Consider the following 22,655-nt stretch of genomic DNA (forward strand, 5'->3'; position numbering starts at 1 on the left):
GAAAACTAGCTTCAATGCATTAATAAAGTTATTGCCAACTTTCACCAAACAAAGAGGACATAAACTTCACTTTAGTTAATCTAGTGTCATACAATGCATGTGAAAAGGTAATGATGCCTAAGGTTGGTATCCAAATTATATGTACCATCGAGCAGCCACAACCTGACCACACATTTCCCACTAAATTACACTAACACCTATATCGTTGTCTTGTGGAAAATGAAGGGTAAATCCATAGGTGCACTACGCCCTGGATTGATAATCACCAAAATAACAATGAATCCTCCCAGTAACACTCATCTCATCCTGCATCGCAGCCACCTTTTGTTGCAGTGTGGACTTGCCACTTAATGAATAAGCTGAGTAACTAATTTTAAAAGTCAATGTGTGGTACGAACAGGACCTTACAATCCAATCTGCCATTCAGTAGAAAAATATGAGACATGTCTGCAGTAGTTGAAACATGGAATTGGCACACTATCATCAGTTGCTGTGATAGGCGGCAGAGTGTCCTTAAAGAAACAGCAAATCAATTAATTTTACTGAATCCATGCTGTATGGAACAAATCTCTATCGTACATTCATCTTTCTCCCTCCTCCAAATGCTGTTTTATTGCTTTCGAGTATAGCGGTCGGCCTACCTAATACTTCAATAGATATTTTCCTGTAATACAGGTCATGGGAGTTGAGGTCTGAGTTCTGGAAGTAAAGCAAAACAATCTTAAATCTTACCAGATCATGCAACAATTAGCAAAAAAGATTGACCATGCTGTAATGTTAGCAATGTTACTCTGTCAATCCAATGCTCTTCTGCAAGTCCACCATCAACCTGCCACACAAGACACGGATAAGTGAACTACACATTGGTTGAGAATTCCAATGAATTTGATCGTCCCAGTTATGCAAATATGAAAAACCGTTCAGAACAACAAAATCCAAATTGAAGCACCGATGAGAGTAACAGGAAAAGACAGCAAGAGAAATGATGGATATATTTATTAAATCCTAACCTGGAAAAGGGTAAAGGAGTAGAAAGTAATGAATTCTTGAATCTCTGGAGATTCTTTCGACACCCTGTAACATTGCAGGCCAAAATGGTCCTACAGTGGTATTTTACAGAAATCTCACACTGCGAGCATCAAAACTTCCTAAGCCATTCCTGTGGAAGGATATATCAACTCTCCCCTTTGTTAAGAAGGTGCAGTACTTGGCATCTTATCATTTACTTGCATTATTTAACGCATGATGCGAGGATATGTAGTGTATCTGCTTTAAAACTTGGATCTTCTGTCATTTTTGGGATTCTAAAGCCACTTATGGTATTGACCTCAGACTCCGAGTGAAAAAAAGTTGGAGGCTTAACTGCTAAACCTCAAAAATCATACCTTAACCTCATCAAAGGCATAAAATTTAGTAGACCAACACCTCTTCAAGTCTGGATTGGATTTTGCATTCTCACTGTCTCCTATTCCAACCTAGTTCACAGAACTGAAAAGTTGCTAAAACACAATAACTCAGTGGTGCTTTTTTTTGCTGTTTAGCCCACGAAATTTTATGTGACTAATTACAATCTGCTACCTCATTTTGAAGTTCAAACCTCTATATTTCAGACAGGATTTTCCAATCCAAAATTAATCTGAAACAATATGAGGCAGCTTCACCTCTTCTTTAACCAAACAAAGGAAAGAAAAAAAACAATCGGATGCAACTATATATTGCAAGGTTTAGCCAGAATGAATTGGGTGGAAGGAACAAAGATGCATGACTAAATCATTTTCTTTCAAGGAAGTTTGGTATTGATTTGAAATGTCAACAAGTCAATAAATTTGAGTGCTGCAAACCGTCTAGAATTGAAGTAAAAACAACAGCTAAAATTTCTGGATAACTGACAGCAAATCTTTATAGGTAACTGAGAATAAAATACCTGAAACTCTGCTGTCTCATCAAGGAGAATCACGTAGTTGAATGCTTCCACAAGTTGCACAGTTATCCCAAAAGTGAAATCCCAAGACGCATCTCAAAATTTAACAAGTTTAAGGTCATTAATCAAGGGCTCAAAGCAATAGTCCTTATTTCCCCATAATACTCAGCTAGACAATGGGTGAACTCTCTTCGTGCTGATGCATGTAGACCATGTCAAGATAAAGACCAAGATCAAGAGTAGTTATGCACCACTAGCTTTTAGATCTTCCCCCATTTGACCAATCTTTACTGTATATTCTACCTGTAAAAGACAATTATCCATCAAATTTCAGCTAAGAGAACTGAATAGGATTCACTTGAGATACCATTTCAAAGCCAAAGCTAATAGTCATGAGGTAAGTTAAGACATGAAAGGCAAAGCCCATCAGTTGGTATGTAGACAAAGAGGAACTTCAACAGTGAGACAGAAATTACCAACTTGCACTTAAGATCAGAGATTGCCTGCTCAGTTTGATTTGCATAAAACTTCAATGACTGACAAAGAACAAAATAAATCTTAGATCCAGGAATTATAAGAACTGAGGACCAAATAAACTAGCCATAAGACACAGAAGACTCACTCCAAGTCTCTGCATTTCAAGGGACCGACTTAAAGCTTGTCTTTTGTTTAAAAGATTTTGCGGCACCAATTCCGGGCGTCTGTAGTTCTTTCCCCGATAAATTATTATAGCATGGCCTTCTTTAAGTTTGTCTACAGAAACCAGTATTCCACCACTTTCTGCCTCCAGGAGATTTGCAGTATGAATGACGTGAGAAAAGATTTTCTGCATTGTGATCACCTTAACAACTTCTCTGTGCTTCCAATGCTGATGGAGACCCGCTAATACACCATCAAAAACACCGCGTCTCCCTGAAGTCAAATTGAAAAAGTAGATTTGAGCTGACCAAGTGATCAAGACAGTTTTATCATAGGACCAGAATTGCAACAATTCTCAATAATTAAAGATCCTAAAACTTTGAGCGATTAGAAATTATCAGATAAAGGCGTTATTGTCGAGTATTGGAATGAAATGGACCCAAATAAAAAAGAATGGATATGGAGGATCCATTTAGTAGGCCCAACTAGTTTGGGGGTTGAGGCCTTCTTGTCGAGCCCATGAATGATAATGCATTTTTTTATGCAAGCCCAACTAGGGAATATGACAAATAATAGCTAACTCTTTTTTTATGGAACTATCTAAGATGCGTAACCATATCAGAAATTTCAGAATCCTGGTAGATAATGGACAATTTATCTGTAGATGACTATGGAATTTTCAATAGCAACTCAGCTATAGCTTTCATAGTTTGACCACGAAATGATAAGAGAGGATAATATAGCAAAAGTCTGCTCACCAAGCACTAAACTCCTGTCCATCTTCAATCCTATCTGCCTAAGAGATCGTCTCTCTTCTTGTGTTAAGATTTCTTTATCGACATCTGGTTTGGCAGGTCTCCATGCAGCATCCAACTTTCCCAATGCTATAGATGATTTTTCAATCTTCTTCTTGAGCTGCACGATTGAGTAAGAAAGCATATTTCATTTGCTGCTGAAAACATTGAAAGTGGAAAAAAGAATAGCTGATATCTTACAATGTAAAGGCTGTGCTGTTCATCTCTCAGTTCTTTTTCTAATCTTTCTTTTTCTGCTACTAATTGAACTTCAGTCTCAGATTTCTCCCTTCCAGGTTCTGCAATTGTCTGGAATTCTGATAAAGTCCCAACATTACTACTGCTCATTGATTCTCCAGTAGTGATTGGAAGGGTTTCAATTGCTTTGAATCGTGCAGCTTCTTCCTCAAGCAGACATATTCTGAGTTCCACTTCCCTCTCAGCTACAAGGCTTGCAACTTGAGAAGGAAGAAAATCCTTACCTCTGTATAGGATTATAAAGAACTTATTCCGCAATAAAAGAACTCCTCCAGTAAGATACTACATAAAAAATTTGAGCATTTTATCAGAATCTGAAAGACAAAGCCGGTGATCAGTGATCTATACCCAATGTGCCCAACACTTTCTTTCTTTTAGCTTCTACCACTGCTTAGAAGAAAGCCGCTATGGCACTGGAGATTTTGTAGCTAGAAAAAGAGGCGAGAATAGAGGAAAAGATAGTCAACAATGCATAGACTAAAAAAAAATTCAGTCAATTCAGTAATAATGGAGCACTTTCAAGTAACAACTTCCAGGAAAGAGGTCTGCATTGGAATCAATTCTTTTAATTGATTAAAATAGTCAGGCTCCTCAAAGATTTTCCAAGAGTTTTAAGTTATACCAATGATGACATCATATCAGTCCAGAGAAACCAAAACCCAACACCAGAAACCACCAGCCAAAAATTCAAGTGTTGCTTTCATCACTACCAACTTCCAACACCAACCTCTGTAGCCTGAACCACAGTTCCACTGAATACTACCTAGACCACGTTCGCTTTAAGTGTTTTCAACACCAAAAAATTGTTTACAATGCCACACTCCAAACACTCTTAATCACAATGAAAGTGTTTTTGCTGAAACATTCACCACCAAGCTTCTTAAGCTCAACTCTAGGACCAGTGCCCTGACATATTCACCAACAAAGCTTCAAAACCATCTATTACCTAGCTGCTTAAGTCCTCCTCTGTATTTTGCAATTTTGATAGCTAAGTCAATCCTAAAAATGAGAATCGTTCAGACAACATCTGAAAATAGCTTTCTAAAATACTAGTAGAAAGTTCGAGGTGTGTTTTAATAGTTGTAGTATTTTTAAAAGACTTTTGTTGAAGTGAGTGTTTTGTAAGTAGAAAATTTGTTTCTCGAACAAGTTCTTTGAAATATACTCTCAAACCACAATTTCAAAAATTTATGCTTGGAAAATTCATATTTTTCTTCTTTGTAAAACTTAACAAACACGAATTTGAAATAAAATAATTGCATGTTCATAAAAAATTTCACTGACAAGCACCACCTAAATTTTAATCCATTAAATATATACTAGCTAAATTTGATTATTTTTATTTTTGTGTTTTGATAGCAGCGGTGTCGGGGCAAGCTTGTGCAGTTGTGCGTGCCTCGACTATCCTTCAAGTATCTATTAGCTCTCACTAGCACAAGTACCGGATAACTCTGTTCGCCAAGGGTTAGACAGATGGGAAGAAATCACCTAGCATCTTTTGCCTCGGCTGGGATTTGAACCCTAGTCTCCAAGGTTTTCACGCAGTTTATTGGGCGCTATGTCACATCCTTGGTACACTAGCTAAACTTGATCATTATGTATGAATAAGAAGAATTGAGAACATAGAAGGATGCAAATGGGTATTGAAAGTCAGCAACTTTAAAATTGAAAAACTTCAAGCCTCGCCAAACCCTGTGCTATCCTACTTCCATCCCAAATTTCATAGAGAACCAAAATAGTCTTTCAAACTGAAGAGGAGTAACAATTTTTTGTTGTTGTTTTGAGTAACTAGTTTTTGTATTATTACTAACCCTCAAGACAAGATAATTACATGAAACTGAGGGCAGTTAACAGCTCCTCTCCTCCCATTTTCTACTCTACTAAGATGCCTCGAAACATATCTGATGTCATGTAACAATAAAACAAGCTTGCTAAGAACTAATAGAACAGACTCATCTGTTGGTCCAGAAGTTGACTGCGATTGACTGAGAAAATATAAGGATGTTAAGTACGAATTGTTCCGACTAAACTTACCTTCAGCTCATTTGCCATTAGCTCATTGTTAGTATTTGGAATTCCCCACTTCAAAGCTATCTTTGCAATATGACATTTCTCCCACAATTTTATGACGGCTGCAGCCAAGCCTTGCAGTTTTCTGTTTCTCCCTTCATATTGTGTCATGGAAAAGTAATTACAATCTCAAACAGGACAAACATAGGCAAGTGTTGCACAAGGTGCATAACCTATTGCAACAAAGTGCTCAAAATTTTAAAATCATCCACGATACAAAACGCCAAATAAGTATAATTAGCTGATTTCTTATCCATGTGTTGCTACACAGTTGAGAGTGCACTTGTATAATGTTCTAGAGACAAGAGGGGAAAGGTGACTTCTGACTTGCTTTCTCTTTAACCTTATTCAAAACGGAAAAGGTCCAAATATGCCCTTGTACTATACGAAATTGAGCACATTTGCCCTTCGTTAATACTTTAGCCCATATATGCCCTTACCGTCATATAGTTGAACCATATATGCCCTTACCGTCACATAGTTGGTCCATATATGCCCTTTTCGAAAAGGAATCCGCCCTATTTCTTTAATTGTATTAAAGTGTATTACAAACACTATTTCCTTTTTATTAGTACTTTTTTTTTCTTTACCTTTCTCTTTTCTTTCTTCTTTTTTCTTTTCTTCTCTTTTTTTTCCTTTTTCTTTATCCCACATCCGATTTCCTCCATTGATGATGCCTTCTCCATTTCCGTCACCAATTTCAGGTAATTTTATTCCTAAAAATCAAACCTACACCACCAAAAGCTTCCTAGCAAGAAGGCTCTAGTTCTTCTGAAAAGAAGGAGATGAAAATTATCGGAGAAATTTTTTCGGTGGTGTTAATTTGGTGAAGATAAGATATGGTTATTCAAATTTTGAAGGTGTTGTTTTCTGTGGAGCTTCAGATCTGAAGGAAACAAAACCTTCAAAATCTGAATACCTATATCCTACCTTCACCCAATTAACACCACCGAAAAAATTTCTTCGACAATTTTCATCTCCTTCAAGTCAGAAGAACCTGTGGGGTTTGTGATAGTAAAATTAGCAAGAATTCTTGAGTTTTGTCAAGTGAAATTGGTGACGAAAATGGAGAAGGCATCAACAATGGAGGAAATCGGATATGGGAGAAAGAAAAAGGAAAAAAAAAAGAGAAGAAAAGAAAAAAGAAGAAAGAAAAGAGAAAGGTAAAGAAAAAAAAGTACTAAATCTAACCCTTCTCATTTGCTCTATGCAGATGACACTTTGATTTTCTGTGGGGCAGACAGAAGTCAAGCGCTCTATCTAAATCTAACCCTTCTTATATTTGAAGTTATTTCCGGTCTTCACATTAACATGCTTAAAAGTGTAATCTACCCTGTTAATGAGGTGCATAATTTAGAAGACTTGGCTGGAACTTTAGGCTGCAATACTGGATGTTTACCAACTTCTTACCTGGGACTTCCACTAGGGGCAAAGTTCAGGTCAGAAGCTATATGAAGTGGGGTCATTGAGAAATTTGAAAAGAAACTTGCTTCTTGGCAGCTGCAGTATTTGTCTAAGGGTGGAAGACTAACTCTAATCAGTAGTGTCCTAGACAGCATCCCAACCTATCAGATGTCACTCTTTCCAATGCCTAGTAAGGTCCTGAAGCAGCTTGACAAGATCAGAAGGAACTTTCTATGGGAAGGGACTAAAGATGGTCACAAGTTTCACCTGGTAAAGTGATCTAAAGTTATCTTACCAAAGCACCAAGGTGGACTAGAGGTCAGGGACTTAGCTTTGCACAACAAATGTTTATTGATAAAATGGCTTTGGAGATATACACAGGAGGAGCAGAGCCTATGGAAGAAAGTTGTCAATGCCAAGCATGGATCCCAAAGCCACTGGTGCACCAAGCTATCTAGAGCACCACATGGAGTTGGAGTTTGGAAGAGCATCTGCAAACTCTGGGAGGAGTTCTCGCAAAACCAACACTTCACAGTTGGAGATGGACAGCAAATAAAATTCTGGAAGGACAAATGGCTAGGCAACACACCCCTAAGGAATGACTACCCTGCTCTCTTTCAAATGGTTAGTGATCCAGACTCAACAGTTCATCAGTGCAGAGAAGGCAACTCATGGAACATAACATTTAGAAGGAACTTGCAAGATTGGGAATATGAGGATCTGCTCAGACTCCTTTCCTCACTCAACAATTTCTCAAGCAACACTCTAGTACCTGACCAGTTCAAATGGGGTAGTGCAGATGCAGGAAAGTACTCGGTCAAAGCAGCCTACAAGCTAGCAGGAACTCACAATGTAATGACTAACCATTGGCCTTGGAAGTTAATATGGAAAATCAAGTTGCCACCCAAAGTCATCTGCTTCAACTGGACTGCACTCTATGAGGCTTGTCTGACACAAGACAACTTAGCCAAGAGGAATTTTCAGATTGTGAATAGATGCTACATGTGCCAGAGGGAGGCAGAACTCACAACCATCTTTTTCTTCAATTCCCCGTTGCAACAGATTTATGGAGTATGTTTATATCACTCTTTGGACTTAGATGGATCATGCCACATAATATCAGGGATGCTTTTGAGTCTTGGAGTTACTGGAAAGTTGATAGCACCATCAGGAAAATAAGGAAGATGATACCTGCAGCTATTTTTTGGAGCATTTGGAATGAGAGAAACAACAGGTGTTTTGATGGAGTATCAACTTCTCCCCACAAACTCAAGGCTAGATGCCTCATGTATTTGTATAGCTGGGCTTATCTATCCCCTATAGACTCCCCTGATAGTTTTTTGAATTTTGTTAGCTCCTTAGTACTAGTATAACCATTTGTAAGGAGCTAACAATTGCTACACTCTTTTGTAATTTATGCATCTTCTTGATGCCACTAATGAAACCAATTACTTCATCAAAAAAAAGTACTAATAAAAAGGAAATAGTGTTTGTAATACTTTAATACAATTAACGAAAGAGCTAATTAGTTTGGGTGGATTCTGTAACGGTAAGGGCATATATGGACCAACTATGTGACAGTAAGGGCATATATGAGCTAAAGTATTAACGAAGGACAAATGTGCTCAATTTCGTATAGTACAAGGGCATATTTGGACCTTTTCCGTTTTCAAAATGAAGACTCTTTTAATAAATTTATCTACTATCTCCATGCAAATTTAATCATTTTGCTTCCTAGGGTCAATTTGACCAGATTTTGGGAAAAAACACAAGTTCAGGAAATAGAAATAAACCTAGGAATTACGTTAAAACAGTCTCAAGTCAAAACTCTTACATTGAGAATATTTAAAAATCAATATTTCAACAATCTTAGGCAAATGATTCTTTTGACCCTCACATGCAGAAGTGACAATTCCATAGCGATAAAAGGAGTACCTTACAAAAAAAGGCACCACATACAAAATAAATTTAAAACTTGTGAATGACAAACACCGTCAAAATTCTGAGTCAAATATCATTTTTCGTTATCGAAAGCCTTTCGAAATTAATTTAGATATTACATATCCACTTTTTAAATGTCTAGACAGTCAGACCGGAAGAAGCATATACCATTGCTAATGCACCGTTAGCAATTTTTCTCGCTTGATATAATCATATAATGGCATAAGCATCACACATACCAAACGTCATACAACAAGCAAACAACTGTGAGCACCTAATTTTTGACAATATTTAATTTTTTATCACTTCTTCTATGTAAATATTTTAGGGGTTTTAACCTACAATTTTTAGCTTTGTTACACTTTTTATTATAGGGTAAAAATACAAAATTTTAAAAGGTGAATTATTACTATTAATATTATTTTATTTTTATTTTAAAATAATAAAAAATTCCGAAAAATATTAATTTTTTTTAATTTTCAGGAGTGATTTAAAAAATAAGGAAAAGGGAAGTATTGAATAAAAAAAATAAAAGTAAAAGTAGGTGGAATTCTCTTTTAAAAAGTAAAAGAGAGTAGAAAATTACAAAAATAAAAGTAAAGTTTTGTGGAAATTTTAAAAAAATAAAAAGTAAAAGAAAGTTGGAATTAAAAAATAAATATAAAGGTATCTGAAAATTAAAAAAATTTAAAGTAAAAGAAAGTAGCATTTTTAAAAGAAAAGCAAAAGAAAGTGGATTGTTTTTTTAAGAAAAGTTAAATAAGTGGAATTCTCTTTTAAAAAGTAAAAAAAAGTGGGATTTTAAATAAGATAAAAGTAATTAAAGTTGGAATTTAAAAAATAAAAGTAAAGAAAGGTGGGATTTTTTTTATAAAAAAATAAAAGCAATTTGTAAGTGGGATTTCTTTTAATTAAAAAATAATAAAATATTTTTAAAAAAAAAATCTGAAAAATCTTGAAAATTTTGGTATAAATAGAAGAGAAAATTTGAGAAGAAAAAAAAGAAGAAGAGAGGGGGAGGAGAGAAATTTAGGTTGAAAATTTTCATTAAATTTTTCTTTCAACATTTCGGGCCTTAAATCTTGGGTTTGAAGAAGAGTTGATAGAGATTTTGTTGTTGCTGCTGTATTGACTCTATAACTTTCAGATTTTATTCATTTGAATTCACTCTCTTGTAGGTATGTAATTCAAGCTCTTGAGTTAAAAAATGTCGGAGCATCTTTATTGAAGCAGAAGCAAATTGATTTGGTTCTTTTGATAAAGTTTCTTTCGTATTGGATCTGTTCGCATGAATGATGTTTCTTTGATTGAGTGAATTGAGATTTGCAAATGTTAACGTTATTTTAGTATGTTCATGACTCTGTCTCTTTTTTGTTTTTTTTTCTTTATTTTTTTTTACTTTTTTTTATTTTTCTTGGCTCATGACTTGTAACCAGCAGGTATTGTTTTGTTTACATTTAGATTTCAAGCTCATGTAGCACCATGTTCATATTTTGAAATTTAAAGAAGTATGTGAAGTTGAACAATTTGTCAACATTAAGATGTAAAAAAAAAAATAGATTGCGTTAGTGGAAGGATCTTATCTTCAATTTATGTTATTGGTTGCATATTTTCTTAAATTAACCATGTGAAGATTCAACTTCCTCTGCTTCAAAATGGTACCGTAGAAGTTATAGCGGTGATACTACAACTTTCTCTTTAGCATAATGTTAAATAAATTAATTACTTTAAGTGTTCTTTGTTATAATCAAGTTTAAAATGCATTTTTGTATGTCCATGTTTGTTTTGTTCCTTCTGGTTCATCCGAATAGTTCTCAGCATGGTTTTTTTTTTTGTGCTCATATGGTCATTTAAGATTCATTATTTTGTTATAAAATTTTGTTAGTTTCTTTCTAGAATTTGAAAACGAAAGTCGGTCTTTTGAAGATGATATGGAGATGAACCCAAAGCTGGCACCTGTCTTTTGTTATTTTCACATAAATGTCAACTTCACCTTTCTGAATTGTAGTATGCTATAACAAAAGGCTCCAGTGATATACATGTAGCTAACCCATTTCTTTAGGCCTTTTGTACTTATCAATTTATACCACTCATCCACAATAAAACCTCAAAACTCATGACCCTCATTTAATTAATTTTAAATCCTTAGAATTTGAGGCATGTCATTTAGTGAATTTTCTATGGCCCTCGCAATTTGAAAAATGCGTAGTTGTTTTAGGCGCGTAATTTAAAATTACCTTCCTAAACTCGGGTGTGCATTTCATGTGAGCCAAATCCAAATCCCAACAACGTTAAATAAAATGTGTCGTGGACGGCGGGTGCATTTATGTGATGTGGTTCAAGACATATTTTAAATGACGTTGCAATCTTCCTAAAAATGAATAAGAGCGGTTAATAAGTTAAAATTGAACCATAGGCTAAAACATGTATTAAAATCAGATAATAGGCCAATTATAACAGTTGAGCGACCGTGCTAGAACCACGGAATCCGGGAATGCCTAACACCTTCTCCCGGGTTAACAGAATTCCTTACCCGGATTTCTGTGTTCGCGGACTGTAAAACAGAGTCAATCTTTTCCTCGATTCGGGATTTGAACCGGTGACTTGGGACACCATAAATTATCCCAAGTGGCGACTCTGAATTTTTAATAATAAATGAATCCCGTTTCGATTGTCACTTTAAGTTGGAAAAAACTCCCTTATACCCTTTCCGGGGTGTAGGAAAAAAGGAGGTGTGACAACAACAATTATAAAAATTAAAACAGGAAAATTGTCAATGATAAAGATAACTCGAGTCCAAGTAATCAGTAGAGAGACAGTATAGCGATCCAGGACATACACAAGCAGCAAACATATGCAGAATAAAATTCATGGAGCAATTCATCTGCACAAGATATGCATCATCAAGAACCAGAAACTTACCGAGGACAAAATGAGTTGGCAAAGAACGAGCAAGCTTTCTTAAGTGTGTAAGTTCATCATCAGTAAGCTTTGATCTTGAACGTGGTGGGCAAAGTCTAAATGGTGGCTTAAATCCAGGAACCACTTCAGGAAGCAAATCTGCATCCACAGGTAAAGGCTTTGGCCACCACCAATCAACATAACGAGGTCCTAAGTCATCCAATAATCTATTAGCTTCCCTCTCAAAGAGTGACTCATTTATTGTTAGGCTATCGTCTTCTGAGCTTTCACCACTTATCACATCTACACTTCTCCTACTTGAGTTCGACGACAAGAAAGCACTTTTCTTTTTAAAGGTGTCAGTAGATGAACTGTTTTGTTGACTACGGAGAAAATCATGAAGTCGTTTGGGGTCATCCTTCTGTCTCAAAGTATAATCACATCCTCTATAAACAACTAGAGCATTTTTCTTCCTCCAAACTACAAAGCCTCCAGTCTTCATCTGCAGTACAAAAAGAATAACACACAATTCTATCAAAAAGGACAGAAGATTAACAAAGCAACGTCTTCATTATTGAGCAAAAACTTCTAGAAGCGATGTTTGTATTCTTTAGCAACTATGAGGAATGGTTTGAGGATTCACACTTATGACCCAGTGACAGAACAACTCATAAGAAGTTGAATACAAAAGGAGAAATATTCCGATCAATCAAATACCTACTCATCCTTTTGAAGTTTGAGCTGAAGCTGAAATTAAGTCATTACAAATAACAGGTATCTGTGCAAGTTCTTTTCACCCTATGAAGCATCAAATATAGAAAGCTTATTTACGGAAATATAACAGTATATAAGACAGTGTTTATAGACCAACCTCAATAATTTCTTGAGCTCTGTCCATATTACGACATAAAGGCAGGTCAAATTTGAGCATTGCAAGTTCATTATTCTTCCAAAGCAAGTGGATTTGGTGAACAACAACTTGTGTCACTCCTGCTTTCTTAACCTTCACCCACTTCTGAATCTGTCCAGCCTCACCCCTCAATCTCTCAAGCAACACTGCATCAAGTTTCAACTCAGCAGCTGTTAAAACTTTCTCCTTCTTCATTCTCCTATATACAATTCTCTCCTCACTCTCCCATGGCATTTTCTCTCCACTTCTTCCTTCACTCTCTCCTGATAAAATATCAAATTCCACTCTTTCCACTTTGTCCTTTTTCACATATGGAGTTTGTTCATTAAATTGAAAGTTCACATCTTTCCAATTAGATAAAGAAGCAGGTGGGAACTGAAATTCAAACTTAGCATCAGTTTCCACATGTGTAAATTCCAAATTTTGTGTTTCTTGGAGCTTATCAATGCTTTGATAAATCTTCTTCATTGCCTTTTTACCTCTTCCTCCACTAACTTTACCAGAAAGTGCATCACTAGGATTTTGGGTTTTAGGAAAGTTGGCATCTTTCTTCTTTCTTGATTTGGATAAGTCCAAAACTTGATTGGGTTCAACAAGAAGAGGACCCCTCATCCATGGAGCAGTAGGGCCTTTAATTCCTGAACTTGAACGTGAAATAGGGTTTGATGTTGACCCATAATCTTGATTTTCAAATAAGTTTTTGTCGGGATGATTATTATCATTGGGTTTGGAGGAAAAGGAGGTAACTTTCGAACTGAATGAATTTAAAGAAAGAATTGTTTTGGGCTTGATAATAAAATTGGAATTGGGAGCTAGAAATAGAGTAGCAGACATGGATAAGAAGTTGCTAACTCTTGCACTTACTTTCCTTTTTCTCAGTTCCAAACTACTCTGCAATCCTTATTCCTTACCCAGGAATTTCACTTTATGTGGAGACTGGAGATGATGTCAAATTAAATCATAATCACACTTTCTTTACATTTTGTAAGAATACTGATATCATTTTATAGTATTGTTCTTGCAATATTTGCGAATCCAAATTATTAATTTTTCTATTTTTTAAACTCTGAATGGAGTAGCTTTTTTGTATAATTAACTTTTTGACCTAACTTTTCACTACGTCCAACTATTATTCACATTTCAACTTATATTTTAAAATTAATGTAATCAAATATCAGTCATATAAAATTGGACGAAAAGCTTCATTTATTTGAATAATCAAAATTACAATACTTTTGTTTGATATATGCAATATACTGTTTACTAACATTTCTCACAAATTAAAGCAATTTTAGAAGAGTTTTGTTAAAATTGCAGGAATCTTTTTTTATTGTTATGGTGTTGGTCTTTCTTATCGTAGTTGGCTGTTAATGCTCTCAAAATTACGATTATAAGAGGTTTCTCAAATGAATGATATATTCTTCTCATCAAGTCTCAGCCACATACTAAATATTCTTTGCAGTAAATTCTCGAGCAAAAAAATGAAGTTACATTCAAGCAGAGTCACCAACCAGAACCTAGAATTCAGCATATTTACTACATATAATTTAGTTTTAACTCATATAACAAATTGGATATTTGCCCAACATAACATGGTAACACGTTATATTCATGTGAAACATTTGGCTTTCGTTAGTTAATTACTACATTGTATATTTCTATAACTTTGTAATTCAATAATTACGTGGTCATAACAACTCCAATTAACTCTCAGTCCTGTCTTGTATCCTTGTTGATTACACATCAATAATGGAATGAGAAAAATGGGCCAGTTTATTTGGCAACCAAGCCCAATGTGCGAGAAAGTATCACATCAACAGTGTACGTTGTATAATCATAGCACAAACATATAACTTGACAGCACAAACATTTAACTAAAAATTAATTATTCTCCACGTAGTGTTTGTAGAAATCACAATGAGTTATCACAAGTTCACAACCAACATATGAACTATCAAAAACTGTGACATAGATTAGCCTGAAAGTTTCTGCCCCACTGATTTTATTAAATATAAAGGGAAGAACAGACATGAGATGACATAATCAGCCTACAGAATTGTTTTCAGTCTACAACTTAAACTACTACCAAAAAGCTTTACATCCATCAATGATTGGAAATACACGAGACAAATTCTAACATTCCACAGGTGGCCTAACAACTAGGACAATGAACAGCAAGGAACATCCTTGGGTGCAAATCAAGTACATTACATTTTCTTGGCATCCTCTTCAATGGGATCACGAAGAGTTCCAAACATCCAATCCATCCATATTGTGTAATGACCATAATTATGGCGGTATGTCGTATGGTGAATGGTATGATAGCCAGCACCCATTATAGGAAACACCTTCCCATGTATGCAGTCATGAATATTAGCCGTCCATAAGGCTTCCACAAAAATGAGTGCTATGTGTGTAGTAAAATGCATTGGCACCAGGAATAGAGCTACAACGTGTGGCACTGCCTGCAGTATTCCATCCAATGGGTGGAATGCCAATCCTGAGTAGCAGAACATGTTGATTATTATGAAGCTCTCGGAAATGAACTATGACTATGGGCAGATAACCATAAAAGAAGCTATGACATTCAGAGGTCAATTTGTGACAATTTAGCAACCAATTTCCTAGAATGGATATGCATTGCAAAGAACTGAGGCTTATAAGAAGTTCAGAATGTCAGAGATAATAGCATGGTTACAAAAGACAAAGCAGCGACAACTTAGTATTGTTTTACTTCCAGGGCTATGTATTTAGATTCTGAAACTCATTTAGATGGGAGGAAGAAAATCTATGGCTGAAAGCAAAAGTTTCAATTTTCATTTTGCAGAAATTCTTAGTATCCTATAGTTCTTGTTCAGGTTCTTGTGGAAAACTTGTTTGGAAGAACAAAGAAGCTCTCCATAATGTTGGATTTTTGGTTATCCTTTTTAGTAACTATTTCTCTTTATCTTTTATACCAAAAGGCATAAAAAGCATACTAGCTTTCTTCACTTAAAAGAAAAACAAGTGGATGTATATGGAACCATGTGTATTTATACAAGAAAAAGAGCCGAAGTTTGGTGTACACAAGTGGCTGTGCATGTGAGAAGAGAGAAGATAGGGAGGGTATTTTTTTCTGATGAAAAGGTAGGAAAGAGAAGATTGGGAGGAACTATGCTGCTGTGTGTGGGATTAGTGGCTGTCCTGCAGAGAGGAGATAAAAGAGTGGATTGGAACATACAGTTTGCATGTTGTGGGTGTGATTCGAATGGTCAATGGCATAGTTTGTAACATACATTATTTTTCTCTTTGTGGTGGAAACATAGGAAACACAACAACAACAACAGCAACATCATACCCAGTATTATCCCACAAACATTGGAAACACCTTTTAGCCATTTTTCACTCCTCAATCCTATCATGATTTCTAGTTTCCCACAAAATGGTAAGAGAAAATAAGAACATTTTCTTGACCAAACACTACTTTGCTCTTTCAAGTAATCTGGATTTCATACTAAAAGGTAAGAGATGAAATTCCAATGAATTGCTTTGTTCTCATCGTCTTTATTTCATTTCAAGTACTATTCATGAGAGACTTATAGTAGTCTTGGTAAAACGAGTCTAACCAACCACTTCAGTCAATCCTCTGACCAAGAAAGAAAAAGGTGATGACACAAGACTAGGATGTAAAAATTTACACATTAGTTTGTCCTCAGGACTAGCTTCCCAATATTATAGCCACCATACAGGAAATACAGCATTAGTTCGACAAATTATCAAGAAGTATCACAGAGAAACCTAACTGCTGCGCCAGCAACAAGCTGTTATCACAAATAAGCCACAATTATGAGATGACTAGACTTGAGAACTTACCAGCAAATGGGGAAAGTGTATTTTGCTTGTTGTAAATATGATGTGTAGCATGCAGATATTTGTACAGAGGTTTTATGTCATGCAACTCCCTATGCATCCAGTAGATCCCAAACTCCACTATTACAAGATAAATAGCCGCATAGATAACATAGGAAAGCCATCCAACATCACTTATTCTTGCATAACATTTTGTCCATCCATTTTCAATCATGTACTCAGAAAGTGATGGAAGGGCACAGTACCATGGCATCGCTTTCATGGCAACTGATATTTGCAAGAGCATTGCTTTGTTCGAAGGGATGGCATCTGCAATAAAAATGTTCATGAGCCCATAATTTCTCCTTTTCACCAAACGAACATCACAGGAAGAAATATGAAGTAAGATTTAACGTTACCTTTATCGAAGCATAAGAAAAATGGAGTTGTTACATCATTGAAAAATTGACATCCATATTTAGAACTAAAAGGACCATTAATTAAAACAAATATAAGATCAGCTTGTAAAATTCTACAACTACTGATATTGTCTTGAGATAATTGAGGAGATTTGCTCTGGAGATCATAAATAGCTATCGATGCGATCTAGTTCAGATTCATAGTCATCAAAAGCAGAATCACTACCTTAAAAATTGATAAAACAGAAAATTCGTAATTGTTTTTCAAGGTTATAAATAATTGATCTACATATACACAATGAAATGTGAATGCATGCGTAGCCTCTTTTCCTACTCTTACATATACACCTAAAATAGTGTAGCACGCAAAAATGACACATGTAAAAAGAAATTCAAAAAAACAAACATAAAGAGGGCAAAGAAAAAGAAAAATTCTTACCTTTGGGAATATATACATTGCGTTTCAAGTGATAGATGTAGAAGCACCAGAGGAAGCCGGAGATGAAGTAAAGCAGAACTCCACCAATGTAGTTACGGAGCCATCCCTGAAGCATGTGAGGAAGTGGTCCCCACCATGATTCCGGCAGGAATGCACCCAAAACCAGCCGATTGTAAAACGATGTCTCCTCCACAAACTGTTTCAAGTAATCATCCATCTCCGACGAAAGTGGTCGGGTCGGGTCGGGTTTGACCAGATTCTGACGGCGATAAGCCGGTGAAGAGGATGAGAAGTGGAGAAAACAAGTGGCTGTGTAGGCGACAACTATGTGTGTGTTTCTGGTCTGCGCCACTATTTTAGACAGAATAGATTCCCTTTTGGAATAATGAGCTAGCCAGCTTTCGCAAAGGATTCTAATATTAAATAATGAATTTTTTTTCATGATATTGTATTTCTTTGTAAAAACAAAAGAGAAATAAGGTACTAGGTTGTAGTGAAAGTAGTATATCAATTTTCAAGGTTAATTTCTTTAGCATTGACCAAAAAGATTTGGCTAAATTGTACGACCATATAAAGTACTCTAATTAAATATTTCTTATACCGAAAGACGAGAGTACTTTCCTCTAATTAATGTTCTGTCTAGTATTTAAAAGATTACATCATTTAATATGTAAAATTACAAATCTGTTAAATTATTTTTCTGAAAGCACTTTAGCATGCTTCATCTGTCTTGGTGTTAAGTACTATTTGACAATTGAATGTCTTGGTGTCAGTAATTGATCAGTCATCCACCTCAACTACCTTTGATTTTAGCTTTGAAATTATTTCATAACTGATCAGTATATTCTTTGTCTGTTCGATATTAAAGATTTGTACAATTTAATAGCTACGTCTATCTAACTTTAAGGAAACCACTGGAATAATGAAAGATAACAGGTTTTTTCCTTTAAACTTAGGGACATGTGGAGCTCAATCTCTGAAGAGTTATTATTGAGACAAACACTGTCTTGAATTAATGTCCTACCTCCCCTCCTCTTAAATGTTAACCTTTTCACCTAATTTGACAAAGAAATTATAGGTTCACTTGCACCATAATTTTGTAGGGTTAATTCGCTCCGGTAAGCACGTGATTTTTGTCCTATATGAGAATTACTCCCAAAAATTCAAAATAAAACAATTTTTCTTTTGTGTGCAATTTTGAGAATTTCGTGGCATTTTTGGATAATTATTTATATTTTTGTCCATGCATGTTTATTTGTTGAATTAATAAAAAATATACAAAAATATGCCGCATTTACATTTAGGATCTAATTCTACAATTAGAAGTAATTAAGTTTGTTTTACAAGGATGAAAATTACAAAAATATGCATCGTTTGCATTTTTAGCATTCAATGTCAAATTGTGCAATTTTGTTTTAATTGATGTTTAATTATGTATGATAATTGTTGCTAGGAATTAATTAGTATTTTTGATAAGTTAATTTAGTTTATAACTTAATTTAGAATTTTAGTTTTATTAATTAGAAATTAAAAGAAAAGAGAGCAAAAAATATAAAGAAAATCGGAATTGGGCCTCTTCTTCAATTTTAAACCTAGGCCCAAAACACCTCTACCCAACCCAAAACCCCTTGACCCAAGCCCAACCGCCCCCCGCCCCCAATCTGACCACACGACCCCCCCCCCCCACTCTTTCTCTCATTTTTGTTTCATTTGTTACTCAAAAAACCCTAAAGACCCCTTCTCTTTCTCCTAGCTACCGGACCCATGCACCCCCCTCTTCATCTTCTTCGTTCGCCCCTCCAAACCAACCCCCCATGCTCCAACGCCCCCCTCCCATGGCTGCCCCTTCCCCTTCACGTTGTCATCTCCGTCCTCACGTCCAAACGATCCCTCCAGTCGCGAAACGAACCAGTCTATCGCCACCCCCCCCCCCCCCCCCCCCGTCCGCCATTGACGAGCAGCAGCGCTGCTGCGTCGACCCCCCACGCTGCCTAATCGTCCACCAGCAGCAGCTCCATCTCATCGTCGAGGTCGTCCACCATGCAGCAGCATTAACCATCGTCGACCAACCACGAACAACCATCAACAAACAACACCCTGTCCGTCATTGACGAGCAGCAGCGCTGCTGCGTCGACCCCCAGCTTCACCTGCTGCTTCTTCTTCTTCAACAACCTCCCATGGCTGCCCTTCTGCTGCTGCTTCACCCAAACCACCATCGCTGCTGCTGCTTCTTCTTCTTCGTCCCCAGCTTCATCCATGAACAACCCCTCCAACTTCAACCAGTACGACACCTCCCTCCCATCGACCATACAGCCCCACAACCAGCTGCTCAACACACACAGCCTTACGTCCAAATAACCTGTTGTCTCGTCGTTTCTTCAGGTTCAATCCATCTAGGTCGTCGTTTGTCGTTCTAAGTTCGTCGAGGTTAAAAGAGAAGGTGGGTTTTCATTGAGTCGAGATCCGGTACGTCGAGGTTGCTATCCGAGTTTCTGTTCCGTTGCGGTCATTTCCGGTTAGTTGGTTTAAGTTTCATTTCTATCCGTATTTTGTTTGATATTCTCGGATCTGAAATCAGTATATGTTTGATTCTTTTCTTGTTCATTTCTTGATTATTTCTTCAGCTTGTTTTATGTTCTTGTTTAGTTTTAATATAGAAGTGTTTAGTTTAATCATGTTGTTAGATTTAATTTAAAGTTCAGTTGATTTGAGTTTGGTGATTTGAATCTACTTATTTGACATGTTCAATTTGTTACTGTTATTGAATCTGAAAGTATGTTTGTTGTTAAAAAAATGTTGTTCAGTCAAAATGATTTCAGTTGTTTCTTTATTGTTCATCATATGGTTTGGTTCCCTGAATCCTTAGTCTTTTTTGATGATATTAGACATAATCTGAGTTTCTAGTTTAAATTTGTTGTTGAAATTTGATTAGGAATTGGTTATAGCTGTTGTATTTTGGTTAATTGATTAGGTGAATTGGTTATAGCTGATGGGGGTAGAATGGTAAAATGGCAGTATTTTCAGGGGTAGAATGGTAATTTCAGTAGTTTCAGGGGCATTTTTGTTATTTTAAAGGAGTCTTAAAAAAATGATTAATTTGAGTGCTCCGTCCACTAGGTACTAATAATATTAAATTAATACATTTTTTATACGTAGTGGGGGACAAGACATAATGATGGAAATTAATATATTTGTTTAATATAGTGGGGGACAAAGCATGCGGTAGTGGGGAATAATGGAATTAAATAAAGAAAAGATATGTGTTAGTGGGAACTAATATATTTGTTTAATATAGTGGGAGACAAAACATTAAGTAGTGGGAAGTTAAAGGGGGATGAGTAGAAGATGGTGAGATTTAATTTAAGTGTTTAAAGTTTGGCTATAAAGGGGGGGGCTGGACACAAGAAAGGGGGGATTCGGAAATATTGAAGAGGATTAGAAGACGGATTTTTGAAGAGAGTTTGAGAAAAATTTTCTAAATATTAAGAGAGAATTAAAGAGGGGATTTTCTGAACATTGGATCAGAAGAAAAAGGTAAAACATTAACTGGTCTTTCAATCTAAAAAAGGTGAGTAATTTAAGAACTAAAAACTGAAAGAGTGAAGGATGGCTTTGACGACTGAAAATCAGAATTAGTGTTGTTTTTTTTGAATTGAAGTTCTGAGTTTCTTTCCTTAAGAGTCTGAAAGACAGAGAGTCAGAAATTGATTGTCCTATTGCATTCCTGGTTCACTTTGTTTCTGCCCGTTGATTGTTGTTGGTGTTTCTGGGCTTTCATTTGGTTTGTTCCTTGAGTTTGGTTGGTTATTTGTTATTGTTTCATTGGGGTGTTGCTGGAATTTTGCTGGTTTTATTAAACACTGTTACTGGGCTGTTCTGTTTCCGTTACTGGTGTTGTTGTTGTGTTGTTGCTACTGCTCCTGCTGATCCTTTTCTTCCTTTTCCTTGTGGTCCCTTTCCAGGTACACATTTCTGAGATTAGTACTGATGTGACTTCAAACTGCAAAAATGCTGAATTAAAAGGCTTAACAGATTGCCTATTAAAGTGTGTTCAATTAATGTATTAGAATGTACATTAGGAAATATTGTATATGTTTATGCTCATCTTAAACATGTATTTACATTGTACAACTATACTGAAAATTGGACTGTGCTTAGAACTATTCTAAGTAGTTTGAACTGTTTTTATATGCCTATGGGTACATGAATTGATAGATAGTCATTATTGGAGATTATTTTGATTTAAGAAGTATAACTCTGAATTCATGCAAACCGGAATAGAAATGAGTCAAAGCTTGTGAATTTTTAATCATGTTAGTAATGGAGATCTGTAAATATTAGGCAGAATCAAAAATGGCCAGTAATTTCGTATAATCAGTAGGCCCACTATATTTTAAGTTAGGATCGTAGTAGTAATTGCTAAGATCATTAATCCAATAGGCATGAGTTGAGTTCAAATAAGACGAGTTAACGATTAAGTTTAACAAACTTTCGAATAAGCATTAGTGATTAAGGTTAATTCCAGTTTCAAATAGTTATAAATAATTAATTCCAACTGTTCAATTCATCTAACAATGTGGGTTTAAATTAGTTAGAGGATAATTAGTTTATTTTGGTAATATTATTTGTAAATTCCGTATTCTATTTATAATTTCAATTTTAGTAATATTCAATTATAGAATAAGGCATGAAACAATCTCCCTTTGTCTCGATTGCAATTTTCAGTTTGCATTTGTCTTAATCCGATAAATAAGTAGCGGCCTTTTCAAGCATGTAATTAATTAGAATTTTTCTCTTTTTTTAGAGACGAACTTAAAATAGAAAAAATGTAGTCACTTTAGGATTATCCTTTTAAAATAAACGAGATGAGTCTCGCCCAATAAAACACACAAGTTGCGGGGCCCTCAATAATTGGTTAATAATTGTATAGACTTCGGGATCGGCCGTTTAGCAAATTTCACGGCCTTACCCAAAATAAAGATACGCTAGTCGCTTTAGGCGCGCCTTTAACAATTTACTTTCTTAAACTCGAGTGCACATTTATGTGACCCAAATCCAAATCTCAACAGAGTCGAAATGTGTCGATAACCATGGGTACATTGATGTGACGTGGTTCGAGATTCGTTTTTC

The 22,655-nt window shown here is 35.7% G+C and overlaps 2 protein-coding genes across 3 annotated transcripts; both read right to left on the bottom strand.

Moving 5' to 3' along the window:
- LOC107795767 (chloroplastic group IIA intron splicing facilitator CRS1, chloroplastic-like) lies at window positions 1–13,830 on the bottom strand. Of its 2 annotated transcripts, XM_016618450.2 has the most exons (10): window positions 12,800–13,830; window positions 11,950–12,430; window positions 5,647–5,777; window positions 3,556–3,894; window positions 3,319–3,475; window positions 2,544–2,833; window positions 2,398–2,457; window positions 1,925–2,224; window positions 733–829; window positions 1–664 (listed from the first exon to the last, which is right to left on the bottom strand). In XM_016618450.2, exons 1-8 carry the CDS (start codon window positions 13,670–13,672, stop codon window positions 2,165–2,167), a joined length of 2,391 nt encoding a protein of 796 aa, XP_016473936.2. In that variant the 5' UTR covers window positions 13,673–13,830; the 3' UTR covers window positions 1–664; window positions 733–829; window positions 1,925–2,164. The 2 variants fall into 2 exon arrangements, with proteins under 2 accessions (XP_016473936.2, XP_016473937.2); XM_016618451.2 differs by lacking the exons at window positions 1–664; window positions 733–829 and having other exon boundaries at window positions 2,085–2,224; window positions 2,402–2,457.
- Window positions 13,831–14,712: 882 nt separating this feature from the next.
- On the bottom strand, window positions 14,713–17,960 carry LOC107795770 (delta(7)-sterol-C5(6)-desaturase-like). The gene is made up of 3 exons (XM_016618453.2): window positions 17,525–17,960; window positions 16,691–16,996; window positions 14,713–15,338 (listed from the first exon to the last, which is right to left on the bottom strand). The coding sequence occupies exons 1-3, from the start codon at window positions 17,739–17,741 to the stop codon at window positions 15,046–15,048; spliced, it is 816 nt and encodes a 271-aa protein (XP_016473939.1). The 5' UTR covers window positions 17,742–17,960; the 3' UTR covers window positions 14,713–15,045.
- Between the last annotated feature and the right edge of the window lie 4,695 nt (window positions 17,961–22,655).

This window comes from Nicotiana tabacum, chromosome 3 (assembly GCF_000715075.1).
Source record: "Nicotiana tabacum cultivar K326 chromosome 3, ASM71507v2, whole genome shotgun sequence".
Classification (NCBI taxonomy): Eukaryota; Viridiplantae; Streptophyta; class Magnoliopsida; order Solanales; family Solanaceae; genus Nicotiana; species Nicotiana tabacum.

What these genes read in the sequence shown, in the direction of transcription:
- LOC107795767 (XM_016618450.2), bottom strand. Translation starts at nt 13,672, where the DNA reads ATGTCTGCTACTCTATTTCTAGCTCCCAATTCCAATTTTATTATCAAG. An exon ending in GCCAACTCATTTTGTCCTCG is followed by an intron (nt 5,778 to 11,949) that starts GTAAGTTTCTGG and finishes CACAATATGAAG; the next exon opens with GGAGAAACAGAAAACTGCAA. An exon ending in TAATGGCAAATGAGCTGAAG is followed by an intron (nt 3,895 to 5,646) that starts GTAAGTTTAGTC and finishes TTTTTTATGTAG; the next exon opens with TATCTTACTGGAGGAGTTCT.
- LOC107795770 (XM_016618453.2), bottom strand. Translation starts at nt 17,741, where the DNA reads ATGGATGATTACTTGAAACAGTTTGTGGAGGAGACATCGTTTTACAAT. An exon ending in CAATGTATATATTCCCAAAG is followed by an intron (nt 16,997 to 17,524) that starts GTAAGAATTTTT and finishes TTTTTATTGCAG; the next exon opens with ATGCCATCCCTTCGAACAAA. An exon ending in TACACTTTCCCCATTTGCTG is followed by an intron (nt 15,339 to 16,690) that starts GTAAGTTCTCAA and finishes TCTGCTACTCAG; the next exon opens with GATTGGCATTCCACCCATTG.